Genomic DNA, 19,463 nt, shown 5'->3' with positions numbered 1-19,463 from the left:
CTTGCTAATCAGCCCGTCAGGCTGGCGGCCGTGTCCTTCAACAAAAGAAAATGACGGCCCGACTTGAGACTTTCAACCAGCAACCTGGGATGTTTTTTTCCCACTTTGGAGGAGCCGCTGCTAGTTCATCTGGCTCATGGAGTGACAGGGTGATTATAATTTATTTTGACACTCAGGAGAATATTGTGACGGGGGAAAAGTCAGAAATGTACTGTGTGGAAGCCCCAGTGCGTGTCTATCGTATAATTATCCTTTCTCTGCTGTCTGGAAACACAAGACAAGCCCGGATGGGAAGCTGCCTGGGCTGGTGAAAACAAAGTGGTGGACATGGACTCCAGTGTGTGGGACTGCATAAGAGGAGAGGTACAGGCATCACCCACAGGCAATTGGAGCAGGTACACTGATGCCCACCTGCTACATGTCAGCCTTGGGCATAGCATTGATGTGTGACCCAGGAATCCCATTTCAGCAAGGACCTCCAGGGCACCTTGAACAGGAAGCTCAGAGGCAGTTGTGGAAAATCTCCAGGCACATTGCTTAGTTGTTCGTTCTTCTTTGAAGACAAGTTATTAGTGGCTCTGGTCAGTGTGGAGTGAGGCAACACTACAGTGAATGGCAAGAAGGCAATTCAACTCAAAGAACACTGATGAAGACGTACTGCGTGTCAGATATTGGGCTTACAAAATGAATAAAAGAGTCTATACCGTCCAAGAGCTCACATCTAGGACCATGTGGCCCATCACGAAAAGATAGACAGTTCTGAGATAAAGAGGTTCCATCAACAGCAAAGTTTGGCGAGTGCGGCAGCATCCACCCGCTCTTGGAGATTGACGCTGTAAGCGTGCTTAATAAAGGCATTGAAAAGTCCTCCAGGGAAACACTGCTTCGCGGTGTTTGTCACATATTTCCCAAATCTGTTTCTCCACTGAATCTATGAAGCCAGAGTTCCTCGGAACCAATTTAGGGAATGCTGGTTTAGGGAGTTTATCCAGCCTTTGCAGAACACGGAAGTAAGGAAACCATGATCCAGCCTCCAGAGGAGGTACTGGCAAGGGCCAAGCATTGCACTCAGCAGATAGGCTGAGGTTCAGAGTAAAGCCTGGTCTTAGAGGCAGACTAGAGGACCACGTGGAGACATGGTGTAGACTACAGAATGTGTGTATGCACATGTGTGTGTGTTGACGGTTGTTGTGATAGCCACAATAGAAACCCAGATCTGCACGATAAGACCATGGGCAGGGTGGAAGGGAGAAGGGACCTTGTAAGAGAGAGGGCTGTCCTGTCACCCTTTGTCCCACATTCTTTGCACAACTTAATCCTAGTCTCCTGTATTTTAGGCCTTTGCCTGCACTGCCATAATTGGCTCAGAAGCCAGGACAGAGTTTAATACTACAGGGCATCTTCTCTGAACACTAATGTACTAGGCACTGTACAAATAGGTCATCCCATGAAATCGTCACAACAAGCAAAGAGGAATGTTGAAAACGGGGAAACTGAGGCTCAGAGAGAGATGAATACTGTGGCCATGGGCACACAGCTTCTAAAGACTTGAACCCAGATATGTAACCTCAGAGTCGTTGTTTTCAATGCTGCAAACCTATTTACGTGACTTATGCACAATGCGGTTCCCACAGAGGCGCGATTTCCTCCAAAGTAAATCCAGTGATGCATTCGTGTCTGGGTTGAGACAAACACAGGGCTGAAGACCGAGTTCAGTTGTTCTGTAAAAATCCATTAAAATAAAAAGCATTTTCTGTGTATGCTTGGGAATATTCCAGGATAATTTTGTGTTATATCGTGTTGTCAAATCTGTAAACAAAAAGATATCCTCAGTGAATTTCCTGGTGAAAACTAAAGACTCATCAACCTGAGAGGTCTTTTTTTTTCTTCCTCTAATCATTTTAATGCATATGTCAGTTGCAAGCCATGATGACTTCATTTTTATACCCTCTATGACTTCAATTAAAGGCAGATTAAATAGGGCACAAATCCAATCAATCAAGCATTCATTAGACATTAACTAGGTGCAAGGCCCTGGGTCAAGTGTACTTAACCAGAGACTGGTGTGGAATTGATGGGGTTAAGGCTTCCTTCTATGTCTTTGGCCACACGGAGCTCCCTACAGCAAATCCCTGGGTAAGATCGCAGGCCTGAAATCTGCCTCTGATTTCTGATGGGGTAATTCTCAAGTTTGCCTAGATTAGGAAGGTTAATATGTGTCACATTTCACATCAGTTTCCGTAGACTGCGAGTGACGGCCTAGACCACTGTTTGATATCACTGGTTCTGCAGCATGGTCAATGGGAGACAGAGCCATGTTGTTGCTGCTGTCTTCCAGAGGCAAGGGGGCTGCATAGGCCAAGAATGTGCTTTTTGGGCGCTGAACCTTGAAGCTTGCCCTGAGACCGTTTCTCAGGGCAAAGAAACAAGGTGGATAGGAAGTGTACCTTGAAGCATGTGGCTGGATGGCACCATTGGTGAAATTAACCGAGACTGCTTAACAAATCAATCGAACATTGAGGGTGGCCAGACCTTCCTTGTTTATCTGATCAGTCAGGCCTAATGGCTGATAATCTAATTCCAGTGGTGAGGGAAAAAAAAACTGGCTTTGGGCCGGGCGCGGTGGCTCAAGCCTGTAATCCCAGCACTTTGGGAGGCCGAGATGGGCGGATCACAAGGTCAGGAGATCGAGACCATCCTGGCTAACACGGCGAAACCCCGTCTCTACTAAAAACACAAAAAATTAGCCGGGCGAGGTGGCGGCGCCTGTGGTCCCAGCTACTCGGGAGGCTGAGGCAGGAGAATGGCGGGAACCCGGGAGGCGGAGCTTGCAGTGAGCTGAGATCTGGCCACTGCACTCCAGCCTGGGCGACAGAGCGAGACTCCGTCTCAAAAAAAAAAAAAAAAAAAAAAACTGGCTTTGATGATTAGAGAAGCATTGTTACGGAAGGGAAAGCAATACTGGGTGGTGGTAAAACCAGATGAATTCTATCTTTCCTTTAGGCCTCAGTGTTTTCTTCGTATGAGTATTCCTGCTTCTTTGATGAACATACATCAGCTGCTTTGATCTCTTCCGGTTAGGTTACACTTTGAGTCCAGACAGATTCAAAATCAGAAGATGAGGCCTTACATTTGTAGAAGAATATATTGGGATAAAAAGTTATAGTTAGGCAGGATGCCCTAAGCCAAATATGATAGCAGTACAATTGCTATTGTCAATCATCAAAACCAACAGGCATGTTTTTATGGGTACTTATAATTATACTCTTTGTAAATTAAATTTTAATGGCCAAAGCAATACATTCACCTTGTAAAAATAAACAAAATGTTATAGATGAGGCCAACATCTTTCCCGATGACCATGCCAAATCCCAATCCCCTCTCTTCTTCTCCACATTTAACCACCATCACCAGAAAGAAGTTCTCCTTATAGACCTTGTTCTATGCACTTATAAACTGTACCTGTAAAACATGTGAATACAGTATTGTAGCATGTTCTGTGTGTAAGCAAGTTCACAAAAATGATATCACTATCATCCTGTGGGTAAGGAAAGTTAAAATGTGCCACATTTCACATCAGTTTCCGTATACTTCAAGTGGCTGCCTGGACCGCTGTTTGAGAATGCTGATTCCATGCCGAGGTCAATGGGAAACAGAACCATGCTGTTCCTGCTGCTCTCCAAAGGCAAGGGGCTGCATGAGCCAAGAATGTTCTGTTCTGGTGCTGAACCCCGAACATTCCTCAACCTGACATTTTTACTAAATAGTATATCTTGAAGAGTTTCCCACATTAGAACCCATTCGATCTACAATCTTTTTAAGCTGCCGTAAAATATCTCAGTGTGAGAATACTATCATTTTAACAATTCCCCTGTTGATGAACAGCTAGGCTGTTTCCAAATTTTTCACCTAGACAGATAATTCGGCTAGAAATTTGTTTGCACAGGTCCCTTGTGGACACATGCAGTTGTTTCTGAAAGTAGATGCCAAGGAGGTGAAGGCATTGTGTTACTCTTTGCTGTCCAATGGTCCTTGACAGCGGATATACCCGTTTCCCTTTATATCAGCTGCATGGGAGGAAGACCTATTATCTGACACCCTTATCAATCATTGACATAACCTAACACTCCACATGCTTGTTATAGAATCAGGTCCTGTTTGTGTGACTCTTGCTTGTTTGTGAGTGAACCCAACCGTGGTACCCTCATTTTATATTGGAAGTCCCTAAAATAACACAGCTGCTACATAGTAGGTACACATTAGGTTTGCTCTCGTTCCCTTTAACTGGAATGTCTTTTTGCTTTGAGGTCCCTTCTACTTGTTCCTGCCTACTCTCTTCTTAGGTGTCTGCATCAGACACCTTTGTGCAAATCCCAGACTCGATGAGGTTGTTTGCCTCTGTATTCATAACACCCTCTCTCAATGTACCTGATAGGTCTCATGCTTGTTATATGTTTATCTCTTCTACTGATTTCTGAGCTCCTGCACGCCCGGGAACATGCCTCTTTGTACTCTTGTTTCCCCAACACCCAGCCCAGGCGCATAGAGTTGGCATTCAATAAGAGCTTTAAAAATGAAGGCCATAGCTAGGTGTGATGGCTCATGCCTGTAATTCCAGCACTCTGGGAGGCCGAGGCAGGTGGATCACCTGAGGTCAGGAGTTCAAGACAAACCGGGCCAAAATGATAAAACCCCATTTCTACTAAAAATACAAAAAATAGCTGGACATGTTAGTGCACGACTGTAATCTCAGCTACTCAGGAGGCTGAGGCAGGAGAATCACTTGAACCTGGAAGGCGGAGGTTGCAGTGAGCCGAGATCATGCCACTGCACTCCAGCTTGGGTGACAGAGTGAGACTCTGTCTCAAAAAAAGAAAAAAAAAAAAAAAGAATGTCCCTGTCGCAAAGCCACGTCCACAGTGGAATGAAAGCCCCTGAAAATAAACAGTGTATCAACGGAAAAATTAAGCGGTCAGTCTGCTGTACAGCAAATATTTTTTTTTTCTTTATTTCAAGTCTTTCCATGGGATGGAGCAGGGAAGGAAAGGAGGAAGAACAGCTGAAACATAGCAAAGCTTAGGAAATACTTTTCTTTTTTAATTTGGAGAGTGATTGGCACACTGCTGCATTGCTATTGCCCAGGTGGGGAAGGGGCTCTGACCGTTGCTGACCCATTGATAACCATTCCCTGCCTTTCTGTCCTGCCCCGATAGGGACCACGGTGATGCGGATGACAGCCTTTGATGCAGATGACCCAGCCACTGATAATGCCCTCCTGCGGTATAATATCCGTCAGCAGACGCCTGACAAGCCATCTCCCAACATGTTCTACATCGATCCTGAGAAAGGAGACATTGTCACTGTTGTGTCACCTGCACTGCTGGACCGAGAGGTGAGCTGAAAAGAATACGCTTTCTTTTTCACGGGAACAGAATGTGGCTTCATGCAAGGGATGATGTGGGGCTCCAGTCAGTGGCTTTTTATACTGTAAAGGCAGAAATCAGGTGTTTACCGTGTTTTGGTGGGGAAAATCTATAAAGGGAAATGGGATATTATGTGACCCCGGAAAACACATGCTCTAAAAGGCTAAAGTGCTTGGAACTGTTTGTATTCACTCAACCTGATACCTGTTTCCTCAACAGCCACTTATTCTCTAGGCCCTGGTGATTCCAGACTCTGCCTCTAGCCCCTGCTTTGATGCTAGAAGGGAGAGGGAAAGACGAGGGAAGGAGGGGAAGGGAAGGAAGGTGGCTTCGTCCAAGATCACAGAGGCTGTCCCTGCTGCAGAGTCAAATGGCCATGACTCCCTTCTCTAACCCTTTGCTGCAGGCATCCTGCGTTCCTCCTTGAACCCCTCTCTTCCTCCATCTCTGTTCTCGTCCCTTTTGGCTCTCTCTGCGAAATCTCCCCCGTCTCCTGGGTCACATGTCACAAACAGGTGACCCCTGGACCAGTCAGTCCACATGCCTGCTCTTTGGTTTTGCCCACGGTGTTTTACAGCTTTTAGAATTAGTTGCCATATCAAAATATTTACATTTCATATTTCTGTTTTAAAAATGCCAATTTCCAGTTTTTCTGGAAATCAGAAATCCTGGAGACATCAGGTCCACTTTCCACACATGCACCATCGTTGATGTGAGGTGTGATGCTCCAGTGGATCCAGGGTCTGCTGCCCCCTTCAGATGAGACATGTGCTTCCACCTCGATTACATTTCCACCTGCATGGGCCCCTCTGGCCCTGCCCTTTCCTGAGTTTGAGGTCCACCCTGTAGCTTACCATAAGCTACCTTAAGTAGAAGACCCTTGCAGCCCTCCAGACTCAGCATCCTTAAACCAACTCGTGGATTCCTACCCATTCTTCATTCTCCATCCAACCTAAGCCTGCTCCTATTCTGCAATTCCCTGCTCCTGACATCATCCCACAGGCATAGCACCTTGGAGTTGTCCTTGACCTTCTGCAAGAACCATCCACTCTGTGGTAACTGCTAGGCTTCCCTCAGGGGCTCTGTGCAATTCCCCCTCAGTGTTTTTGATGAAATAAATCCATGGTTCAGAATGTCGTTTCCTCTGCTTTCTCCTCTCTTACATGCTGTAGTTTCTCAAGAGATTCTGGATTACATCATCCCTCCCTAAGAAGCTGTCCTCATCCACCTGATTCTTCCACACTCTTGTTCTTCCTCCCATCTCTGACTACCCTTGCCTGTCGCCATCCTATAGAAATTGGCATGTGCTAATTAAGGTTGTCATTTGTCTCTGAAGAAGATTCTCTTTCTCTTGGTCTAGGCCTGAATTGTCCAGTACAGTAACCACTAGTCACATGGGGTTATTGCAATTTTAAAGTATATTAACTGAAATCAAGATGTAAAAATCAGGTTCTCAGTCACATAGGCCACACTTCAAGTGCTCAGCGGTCATACGTGGTTGGTGGTTATTGTACTGGACAGTGCAGACCTAGAACACTTCCATCACCCCAGAAGGTTCTATGGGGCAACAATGGCCTAGACTGTACGTTTCTTGACAACAGAGACTGTGATCATATGCATGCTTGTATTTCTACTGCCTAGCATGGTTGAAGCACTCCTGAAAATCCTAATTATATGTTTGTTGGCATAGAGGGAAAGAAAAGGAAAAAGAGTTGGAAATAAAACGAAGATCTTACATAAGCAGTGAGAAACAGAAGCTCGAAATAGGTAATTATTGAAAGGGAGAGAGAGAGAAAGAAATTTGCATTGAAACTCTGATTGTCCTTTGGAAAATGTACTTGTTTCTAGTTAAAGGATAGGGAAGTAGAAAAAGTAATGAGTCCATTTCCTTCATTTCATCTCCCATTCTCTTTCCAACCTTCTTTTTTTTTTTTTTTTTTTTTTTTCTGAGGCACAGTCTTGCTCTGTTGCCCAGGCTGGAATGCAGTGGCACAATCTTGGCACACTGCAACCTCCACTTCCCAGGTTCAAGCAATTCTCATGTCTCAGCCTGCTGAGTAGCTAGGACTACAGGTGCCTGCCACCATGCCTGGCTAATTTTTTATATTTTTGGTAGAGATGGGGTTTCACCATATTGATCAGGCTGGTCCCGAACTCCTGACCTTAGGTGATCTGCCCACCTCGGCCTCCCAAAGTGCTGGGATTACAGGCATGGGCCACCGTGTCCAGCCAACCCTCCCTATTTTTGTGACTGACGTATTTTCTTCTTTTGGAGGCCAGAGATGACTTCCCAAGGCTCTCTGTTGCCCACTTGGCATGTGCGTGCGCGCGCGCACACACACACACACACACACACACACACACGCCAGCTTTCCTATAATCCTTAATGCTCCCGAAGCTTCTCGCAAGATCCTTTCACAGGAAAAAGATGAAGCATAGTGATTTCTCCATTTCAGCTTCTCTTTGTTCTGAGAGAAAATATTTTATAAGTCTCTATTTATAAATCAAAGATATAATGTAGTAAATTATCCCATTTTAAAAGTTTATTTTAGGGGACAAATGTGTTTTCAGCTCATGATCTTTTCATTTGGGCTTTCATTAAGTTGTAATAAGTGTGTAATTATGGGAGTTGAATTAAGCATTTCTAGTCACAAAACATAAACAGGCCCCCGAAAAAGATCAACGCAATTTAACCAAAATTGGAAAATCAATGAAAATGAATAAAGAGTATCACTCTTCCGTGAGGGTTTCCAGAGTTCAGTGCTGATCCAGGCAACATCAGTGCAATCCAAAGGAAAGAAATGTCCCTAAATTTAGGCGAGCCTTGGCTATTTCCTTGTGCTGTGATAAGCTTCACTTCAGCATGTTTGCTGAGGAGGTGGAACGTGACTCTAAGTTCTTGTCTTTGAGGGTAAAAAGCTTGCACATCAGATGTCCAATGGAGTTTCCCAGAGTTTGCAATGTTTTCCTCTCACTGAGACGCGGCACTTCTTGTAGGATTCACATGGATGCGATAGTTTCTTCAGCAGGTTTGTGGGATTTTATTATTATTATTATTTCTGAAGACTTTCTGAGAAGGCCTGTCTTAGGTGTGGTTTTAAAGTCTACTTCTCAGCCTGCTGGGCAGAAAGAACATTTAATACAGCGTTTTGCAGCATTCATTCAAGAAAGTATCCCATTTGGGACCCTGTGGACTTTGAGATGATTCAAGTTGATTTTAAGGTGTGTTAAGTGGATGCTCTGGAAGCCCATTGGGTGACAGGAGCTCAGTTGACACAATAACCATTTTTCGTCTTTATTTTCCATTTAGTCCATTTCCTTTCTTAAGTGCGTCTACCAAAGAGGACCCCAGCAGCGAGTGTTTCACCAAGGGAGAGACAGATGATGCAAGATGAGTGGGGAAGTGGCAGGCAATGGGAATTTTCTTTGAATCTGTCTACCTAATCATTGTCCCTGCCTTTTACTTATTTACTTCGTAACAAGGCTTGTAACTGAGGATAGTCACGTAGGGCAGTGGAGAAATGACCCTTACTTTGTTGTCACTTTGGTTGTCATCCTTTCTTCTTCCCACCCTCCTCCCCTCCCAGGATGTCTCACCTGAAGCCAACTGAAGCAGGTGCCCTCATCTAATCTGCTCCTCTCCTGCTCCAAGGATTGGCAGCCACCGTTCTTGAAAGAGTCCACGGCCTCTCTGCCTGCACTCACCATAGTCAATGCTCAAACATGCAATTTGCAGGATGATATTTGGCTTTCCCATGACATATTCCCAGTGCCTAGCACATGAGAGATGCTCAAAGAAATATTTGTTGAGAGATGAAAGGCAGGAAGGATGTGAGGAAGAGAGCGTGATTCACACTGGCTTGAGGGCAGGTGAACTGGCCATTTCTTCCCCCTCCATAAGCTCAGCATTAATAGATAGCAAGTTTCCCCAAGACATGTGCATTTTCCATTACAAGCTCATCCATTTACTTGTTCGGAAACCCTACCAGAACATATACTTCCGGAAGAAAGGGACCTTGGATTTCTGTTCTGTTCTTTCTCTCTATTCCCATTGCCAAATATAGCACCGGATAAATAATAGGCACTGGGTCAAGATCTGTCAGGTTAGCGGGGTGGATGAGCGGATGACCTGTGCTCCTTAAGTTTATATTATCTCAGAACATTCTGCAGGATCCACATTCTAGCATGGATATATAAACAGAGGAAGTTACTTTATTATAGTTGAAAGCTTAGTCTTACCCTTGTGCAATCATCCAGTAATCTAATTTATTCACTTTATGTTTACCTTCTGCAGGAACTGCTTTAAAAAATAGTGCCTTGGTCCACTGGGTGAATAGGATGGACGGGAGGATCTGTGCCTCTTGCTTAAGTGTTTGGGGAAATGTTTGCAGAAAATAAGAGCCATATATTCTAGTAAATGAAATTGGGTTCGTTTGGGGCACTGTTTTATTATTTTCTATAGCCATACTTAGCTCCTTGTTTCTGGCATCTCTGTCTATGTTTTTAAACTATGTCTGGCTGCACTACAAAATAAAATCAGATAAAGGTCTCTAACGTTTGATAAATGGTTTATTTAGTTGATCATCTTGGCTGCTAGACTGAAATTCATCTGCTGAAATCTGCCAACTTTCTGAACACAGCCACAATTTGCAACTACTCAGAATAGCTAATGGTCAGGGTTTCTTTTTTTTTTTCTTCTTTTTTAATGGAAATAGTTTCCAAAATAGACTCTTAAAAAGCAATCTTAACATTTACATTGAGAAAGTATCATTAGTCTTTTTAAGGGGTTTGAGCGGAGCACTTTTCTATCTTTGTTTGAATTTGCCTTTACCTCATTATCTATTATCTTCCAGATAATCTAGGGAAAGTGATAGCCTGCCCGTGAAAATGTACATACAATAAAAGATATTAGGGCTGTGAATGTAATTTATTTTATATTTTCAGCTGGTAAAGCATTTTCTGAAACTTTATAATGCTCAAATTTTTAGGCCAAATGTAAAAACAGAGAGAATTTCTTTCTTTCTTTCCATGGTAAGTGTTACATAAGGACTTAGTCTTAGATTTATGTGTACTTACTTGCTATGAGACATTCAAGAGTCCTTGAATATGTCAAAGAAGAAAACTGAAGAATGTTAGGGAGAACATCCTATGCCATCTAGTCAATGAATTTCGATGTGTAGCTGCAAGTCCAAAGAGAACTATATGTTTGGTCAAAATGATCCACATTAAAATATTGTCATATAGCGTGCATCTCCAGAAATATACTAAAGAAATCTGTGAAAATGATGGTATCAAATCAAGCTGCCAGAAAAGAACAATGGTAATAAAGGATAGTATTTCCTCCAATGCCTTCAATGAAAGATAGAGGTAGTAGTCATACTCTTAGGAAAATAAATGTTTTTAGGCCTTTCTGATTTAATGCTAATACTTTTCTCATTATCATCATGTTTAAAACATTGGCAGTAATTACACACAATTCAATCATGCTGTCAGGAGTATTATCTTGCTTTGTTTTGGTGGGTGGGACCAGAATTATTCAGGTAGTAGCATCCTCACCATTTCTTCGAGCTATTTACTCATAAATATTTCTGTTGGGGTAATTTTCTCCATTTTTTTATCACTTGCTGCTGTGAAAATTGAGAAGGAAAAAGTAGATGTAAATAAATTGCCTTATTATTTTTAAAAGAATGCCTTATTCTTGCAAATGAAACACAGCTAACCATCCTATGCTAATTGCACTTGCTCGGTTGTTTCAGCAAATAAAGTAGAATAGGACATTCAACAGGCAGGATGCTAAGTCCTGGGGTCTGAAATTTAGTTCCATGAGTGCAGGCCTCCTGCTGATGGCAATGGGGATTGGTGGGGGCGTTAGAGATGGGAAAGGCCAGGGTCTTTATCTTGTGGCCTCATTTGCTCCTCCACTCTGGATAAATTCTTAAAGAAGACCTTGATGAGTCTCAAGACTCCACTGGTAACCCTAACCACTTCCCCCATCCCTCTAAGTGTGACCTGTCAATCCATTAAAGCTATGACCATGACAAGTCTCTTAGTATGCCCTCAATTTCTACGACTGTGACTAGTCTCTTAGTATGACCTCAATTGAGTCGAAACTTGGCTTAAAGAGAAATGGGCCAAGGGCATAGCCTACCTGTGGTTTTTTGTTGTTATTGTTTTTGGTTTTTTGTTTGTTTGTCAGCTATGAGAACTCTCTAAACCTCAATTTCTTCATCTGCCACAATGAGAATAATCACAATCTCAATCTCATTGGCTTATTGAAAAAAACAAATTAGATGTGCCAAGTACTACCATGATACTTATCCATAAGCACTCTGTAAATATTAGTAGGTATTAGATGTTTTCATGATTGACAACGAAATTGGAGAAGCAGAAAGAAGTTGGAGTTTCTCCTACAGGAAGTACATTTACACTTTGCCCACACGGCAGAGACTATGGCAAGTTTTTTTAAATTGCATGAAACACCGAGATAATCCAGCCCACAAAATTCAGTGATAAAATAAGTATTGAGCACCTACAAATGTCTGCCAAACTCATGGTGCTGGATATCAGGATGCAAAGATTGAGCTGCCTGCGTTGGAGGGAAAGCAGATATGTCAACAGCACACATGTGCAAAGATGTGCTGTTCAAACCGAATCTTGATGGAGGAGTGGAAACCTGGAGTGCGGAAGCAGAAGGAAGGGCATCGTGGGGAAAGGAATGGCATGGACAAAGGCATGGCATATTCACATGCTACTTAAAGACTCCAGAGTTGAGGCTATGGTATAGAGAGATACCAGAAAAGGGCAGGGAATTGGAACAAGGTTGCAAAGGGCTTCTAATGCCATTCAAAGGATTATAGCCATATCCTACTGTAAATGGGAAACCACCATTATTTAAACATTAAACATAGCTCTGTTAAACACAGCATTTTCAGAGCTGTGGCTTGGACAGAAAACTAGTTAAGCTAAAGGAGAGATCATCAGTGGCAAAGTTCGGGCATTTTGGAGACAGGTTGAGACTGACAAGTCGATTCTCAGAGATTTCTAGCCTGATGGAGAGAAGAGATGAGGAGTTACCACTTGAATCTGAATTCTGAGCTTGTTAAATAGATTAATAAACATCTGTCCATAGGTATTTTCTTTCTTCTGTTCTTGGGCTTCTGAAAGTATCGGACAATCAGTAGTTACTGGACACATGTTGAATCAAGAGACACTTAACTTTATCGTGAAGAAAAATTCATCTTTTTAGATTTAACAAATGTTTAATTCTCTAAGATTTTTCTTTTCTTTTTTGTATTTTATATGGTAAAGATAACTTAATATGCAGAGTGATGATGAATTTAAAGTACTTCTCTTTTTTGTCATTTTAAATTTCTTCATTTTATTTTATATGAAGTACCCTAAAAAGCTAAAGAATGTTTTCATTTTTGGAAAAAGTTGTTTTCGAGAGCTGTTTATTTTTCTTTATCAGCCAAAAACTATGATTAGTATGTTAATGCAGGTTTTGCTTCATCAACAGATTTTCCAGTTATTGAACTTAAATAACATTGTTCTAAACCCCAAATCCTCTAAATCCCTGTTATCAGTGAAAGAGGTAACCTCTAATTTGGAAAGAATATCTAGTTCAGTTCTGGTTTCAAACTATCAGAGAAAAATAAGAAAAATGTTGCTCCTGCCATATGGAGAATGACCATCATTTAAGGAAAGAAAAGTTGGTTGAGAGTCTTTGGGAAGTAACTGTTTTGTATTTCCTTTAATGTACTCAGCGTCCAGCACAGGAACTGGGTAGTTAGAACAGCTGCAATATGGTTCCACTGGAAAGCAGTTTGCAGAGAGGCAATCAAAGGCTACCACACTTAGATTAAGGCAGACTAATGATAGACCATTTCAACACATGATGACATCTCAAAATGCCTGGGATCCACATTTTTTTCACTTTTGTTTTAAGGGGTATCACATTTGCTGTAGCTTTCCATAGGATAAAAGCTTGTTGATCACATTATTTAGTTGAACACTTTGCAGTTCTAAAAGCCATGGTCAATCTTATTGAATACATGGCACTATGATGTCACATTCAGCAATGAAAGGGATTTCAAGTTATAGGATCATCTTTTAGATTGGAGGTTAGCGAAACTTTTTTTTTTTTTAAAGGGCCAAATAGTAAATCTTTTAGACTTTCTTGGCCAACAGGCAAACTCGAGGATATTATTGTCAACAAAAAGAATCAAACTCTATAAAATTTGAAGAGATTTATTATTTTATTCTGAGCCAAATATGAGTGACCATGGCCACTGACATAGCCCTCAGGAGACTCTGAGAACATATGCCCATGGTGGTCAGGCCACAAATAAGCTTTATATGTTTTAGGGGGACATAAGGCATTCATCAATACTTGTAAGATGTATGATGGTTCAGTCTGGAAAGGCAAGACAACTGGAGGGGGTGTTTCCAGATTATAGGTAGATTCAAATATTTTCTGTTTGGCAATTGGTTGAAAGAGTTTAAAGGCCTTGGAATCAATAGAAAGGAATTATCTAGGTTAAGATAAGAGATTGTGGAGACTGAGGTTCTTATTATGTAGATGAAGCCTTCAGGTAGCAGGCTTCAGAGATAATAGATGGTAAATGTTTCTTATGAGACTTAAAAAAAGGTGTCAGACTCTTAGTTGATTCTCTCTTGGATCAGGAAAAAGGCCTGCGAAGGGGAAAAGGGATTTTCTACAGAATGTAGTTTTTTTCCCCCATAAGAGACAGCTTTGCAGGACTATTTTAAGATAGGGCAAAGAAACATATTTGGGGTTAAAATATTTTGACTTCCTTATCTGTCATGTGATGTTATTGCCAGAGTCAGGCTGGAAAGTAAGCTACATTACGCAGGGTTAAATGAAAGCCCTCTGATGAGACTTTATGGTTTGTAGAGTGTGACTCCCCAGATGTCTTAGATAGGAATTTGGGCAAGTGAAGAAAAAAGGTCAGAGTTTAGTCCTCATTATGTAGGTACTTATATAACCATTTAAAATGTAACCATTACAAATTATAAAAAGCATTTTAAAGCTCATGCATCATCAAAACATAGACAGCAGGCTGGATTTGACCAACGGGCCATAGTTGGCCAACACTGGTCTGTTAGATCATTGGCCAAAATGCTCAGGGTAGTGGCAGTTTCATATACTGACTGTAGGATGTTGTCATGTGTCTGTATCTGAGGTCCACTCTAAAAATATCAAATCACACTTATTAATCATCACCTTGAAGTTTGATTAGAGGGACAGAAACTCATCATGGGTGATGGGTCTGATTTCACATGTTGACAGCACAGTTCATTTCCCCCACAATTAAGGAATAGGCAACCTCAGACAGACACTTGGTAATTAAATCTAAGCTCAAAATTTGGTTACAGTAATTTTTAAAAAGTAGTTCAATGTAAAAAGAGTAAAAGAAAAAGTGCCATCTAGACATTGACTAAATATTGAAGGGAACCATCTTGGAGTGGCTATTTTCCTTATGTTAGAGCCCTGATAGGTGAGAGAAGAGGGGGCAAGGGGAGCTGGAGATGGGAACAGAAGATTTCCCAGATGAGGGGCAATTGTGGCCTCTGTTAATATTGTTAAGATTGCAGGGAAAGCATTCCAAAGGTTTTCAAAGGTGTGTTAAGGTAAATCTTGTCAAAACATCCCCACTTGAAATTATAAGTATTCTCATTTGTTTAAGTGACAGAGACATAGCAATGACTTTCCTTGGCTAGTGTAATCATCACAGACACGCTGACCAGCTGCTTACCTTTGCTTTCACAAATTCCAACAGGCAACTTAGTAGACATATTGTAGTGATGTGTTTCTAAGACAGCCATGGGAAATAAATTTGTTTCTACCTTTGTGAAGAACAGCTATAGAAATGACCACTGAAATTCAACGAATGGCATTTCTGCTTATGGGCCTTAAAACTGGGAACCAAAATTAAATTCCTTCAGATATTTTCTCTCCCGTGTCTTCTAAATTGTTGTGTGGGCTGATGTTTTCTCCATGGAAGACTCTCAGAGTCCTAAATTCAAGTTTTCTGTCTCCTTGGGCTCTAGCATTCTGGAATAAGCAAGAGTCAAGAGACTTCTCCATTCTTACTTCCTCTATATGTTAGAATATCTAATATGTGTGGCACAGTTTATGTTGTGCTCACCATTGGACAGCTGCAATGTGAACAGTTACAGTATTTTTTCATCCAGGCATTACATTAGGTCCATAACACTCACAGGAGCTCTGTAAGGCCGAAATTGACACATCCATTCTACTAGGAGGGTTATGGAGTTTCCAAGCGCCGACCTGCCTTGCCTGAGTCACCCACTGGAAAGCCAGGGTACTAGATTTGACCCCATAGCCGCTGCTCTATCCACTCCCTTGGGCAACTAAAGAAAAGGATGGGCCATATTGATGGAAAAATCTTGACAGATGTCTAAAGGACAACTTTATCTTCTATCAGACTCATTTCAGGGATTGCTGTATTAATTGCTCCTAGACTTTTCACATACTTGGGAAGCTTGATTCAGTTCCCTCAGCTCTTCTGTTAGAAAGCCCATGTGGTACAGTGGCTCAGAGCTTGAGCGTAGGAATTCACAGAACTGTGAATCTGAGCTCTGCATGTTATTACTTGTGTGGCCTTGGGCAAGTCACCTCACCTACCTGAGCCTTGGTTTCTTTGGCTGTAAAATGGAACTGATAGCATGGCCTGTGTGGAAGACAGAATAATGGCTCCTCCCCTTCAAAGAAGTCCTCATCCTGCTCTTGTCCTTTGTAGGGACATGGATGAAGCTGGAAACCATCATTCTCAGCAAACTATCACAAGAACAGAAAACCAAACACCTCATGTTCTCGCCCATAGGTGGGAATCGAACAATGAGAACACTTGGACACAGGATGAGGAACACCACACACCGGGGGCCTGTTGTGGGGTGGGAGGAAGGGGGAGGGATAGCATTAGGAGATACACCTAATGTAAATGATGAGTTAATGGGTGCAGCACACCAACATGGTACATGTATACATATGTAACAAACCTGCACATTGTGCACGTGTATCCTAGAACTTAAAGTATAATAAAAAATAAAAAATAAAGATTTAAAAGAAAAAAAAATTACCCAAAGAAGTCAAACCATGGGAAAATTACATTTTATAAGGCAGGGAAAGAGTTGATCCTCTCATAATATTAAGAAGTATTTGATGGCCTGGTACATTGGCTCACACCTGTCATGCCAGCACTTTGGGAGGCCGAGTTGGGCAGATCACCTGAGGTCAGGAGTTCATGACCAGCCTGACCAACATGACAAAACCCTGTCTATCCAAACGCACAAAAATTAGCCAGACATGGCTGTGCATGTCTATAATCCCAGCTACTCGGGAGGCTGAGACAGGAGAATCACTTGAACCTGGGAGGCAGAGGTTGCAGTGAGCCAAGATCACGCCACTGCACTCCAGCCTGGGCGACGCAGCAAGACACAATCTAAAAAAAAGAATTATGTAATATTTTAAACAATAAATGTCTAAGCTTTTTAATCTTAAAAAAAAAAAGGAAACTTTTCCATTAAGTGCTGAAGATTTTATATAGTACCCGAATATTAAAAATGGATTTCTAAAAGAACACCTAAAAAGCACGAGTGACAGTTTATTCTGCCTGTGTGTTCAGAATTAGAATAAAGCTTTTAATAATATTGTCAAAAAAAAAAGAAAGAAAGAAGTCCTCATCCTAATCCCCAGAACTTGTAAATATGTTACCCTACAGGGCAAACGGGACTTTGTAGAAGTTATTAAGTCAAATATATTGAGATCTGAAGATTATTCTGAATTATCCAGTTGGGCCTGATATAATCGCAGAGTCTTAGTAAGGGGGAGGTGGGAATGGCTGAGTTGGAGATTTGGAGATGCTGTACTGCTGGCTTCGAAGACGGAGCAAGGGCCCACCATACAAGGGCTATAGACAGAGCTTCTGGCAGCTAAAAGAAAAAAGAAAAAAAAAAAAAAAGGCAAGGAGAGAAATTCAGAAGGATTGTAGCTCTGGCCACACCTTGATTTTAGCCCACTGAGACTCACTTTGGACTCCTGTCCTGAAGTGTAAGAGAATAAAGTCACGTGGTTAAGTCACTAAGGACATGACAATTTGTTACAGCAGCAATAGGAAATGGATGTAAACTTTATTATATGGTTTGGTGGCTTGAAAGAGATAATGTGTAAAATACAGTAGCTTTTCGCCTTCAAAGAGCTGATGTGTGAAATACATTAGCTTTTGGGGGGCTTGAAAGAGATGACATGTGACATACATTAACTTTTGGCCGTGAAATGCATTAGCTTCATGGCCATTAGCATTGGCCATGAAAAGCTCTTGACCAATAGTAGCTGGTGTTACCAATAATAAAATAATGGTGAGACTTGAGATGTCACAGGAATGTTCTAACAGAGGCAGAGTCCACTTGACCAGATCTTTCTCAGGCATTTCCATCAACCGCGGGGCCTCTCTGGAAGGTTGGGTGGCTGCCATCCCACCCAACCAGCCTGCCTGAGTTGGTAAAAGCACATGAGAGTGTTCCTCTCAGGGAGTGGCCTTCCATTGGCCCTCACAAGGGCACAGTGGAGCCCATTTGTTCTGCTTCAGTTACATAAATCCAGCCTTACAAAGGCTACACAGGGAGAGGGGCTCCTTGCCTCCTAGATCTGTACCTTGTAGGCGCTCAATACACATCGGTAAGAATGTTCACATCATCAGCAAGGGGTATAAAGTGAGGCTTTGAATCACTCAGGTAAACGCAGTAGTGTTGAGAAACTAAGAATTGGTGAATTGTACCCTTTCTTCCCCTCCCAAATTAGAACTCCTAAGAAATACTGGACAACTGGAGACCAAACCATAGGTTTCATTACCTATGAAGCTGATTAGGAAAGTCTTGAGTTTGTACCCAAATAAATTTGCTAATACTTTTACCTAAATTAGAGAGATTTGGGTGGGGTGGGATAACAACAGGCCACTTCTACCTGGGTGGAGCCCATCTCAGGATGCCTCTGCCCAGCAGGAGGGTCAGTGAGAAGGAGGCAGGAAGGGGAAGAGAACCAGGAGAGGGAAAGGAGGAAGGGAGACAGAGCTAGGGAGATGCCACTCAGCAATCAGTTACCTCCATTCCTTTTCCTGGGGTGGGGTGGAGGTAAAGGGAAGGGGCAGGGAGGCCCCTAGCCCACAAGCCGCTTTTGTACAATAGGAAAAGATGCCTGACCAGTGACGATGAGCTTTTTTCCAAATGTTCGTTGGCCACATAAGTGTGTTCTTTTGAGTAGTGTCTGTTCATATCCTTCTCCTACTTTTTGATAGGGTTGTTTTTTTTTTTTCCTTGTAAATTTGTTTAAGTTCCATGTAGATTATGGATATGAGACCTCTGTCAGATGGGTAGATTGCAAAAATTTTCTCCCATTCTGTAGGTGCCTGTTCACTCTGATGGTAGTTTATTTTGCTGTGCAGAAGCTCTTTAGTTTAATTAGATCCCTATAGTCAATTTTGGCTTTTGTTGCAATTACATTTGGTGTTTTAGTCGGCGGGGTAGGGGGCAAGGGAAGGGACAGCATTAGGACAAATACCCAATGCATGTGGTGCTTAAAACCTAGAATACAGGTTGATGGGTGCAACAAACCAGCATGACACATGTATACCTATGTAACAAACCTGCACGTTCTGCACATGTATCCCAGAACTTAAAGTAAAATGTTAAGAAGAGAAAGTAAAAGATGCCTATTCCTCTGAATGGATGTAGCCCATGCCAAGGGCAAGGCTTGGTGAGTGGAAGAGGCTGGATTTTAATCCTCAGGTGCTTGCACCCTTGGTGAAGCACAGGGCACTAGAGAAAAGTGTTCACAACCTCCAGCCCCGCCACAAAGAAGTCTGAGTTTGGAAAGACAGAGGTTCCAACCTCACCCTTACTTCTCTTCTAAAGATCTGCTGTGCATGAAGCATTTCGGAGGAATTTCTTGAGCCCAGAGCACAGCAACTTTCCTATGAAAGAGAGAGCAGAGGTTAATGC

General features: G+C 42.2%; 1 protein-coding gene across 3 annotated transcripts in view; it reads left to right on the top strand.

Annotated features, from left to right (window-relative positions):
• CDH13 (cadherin 13) overlaps positions 1 to 19,463 on the top strand; it is a 1,254,348-nt gene that overhangs the window by 944,764 nt on the left and 290,121 nt on the right. For all 3 annotated transcript variants that reach the window (XM_017953611.2, XM_017953610.2, XM_017953612.3), the window contains one exon: positions 5,214 to 5,392. In XM_017953611.2, coding sequence (XP_017809100.1) covers positions 5,214 to 5,392 — 179 coding nt within the window. The remainder of the gene's footprint in view (positions 1 to 5,213; positions 5,393 to 19,463) is intronic.

The sequence above is a fragment of the Papio anubis genome, chromosome 18 (assembly GCF_008728515.1).
Source record: "Papio anubis isolate 15944 chromosome 18, Panubis1.0, whole genome shotgun sequence".
Lineage (NCBI taxonomy): Eukaryota > Metazoa > Chordata > Mammalia > Primates > Cercopithecidae > Papio > Papio anubis.
This window is presented reverse-complemented; position numbering and strand designations above follow the sequence as displayed.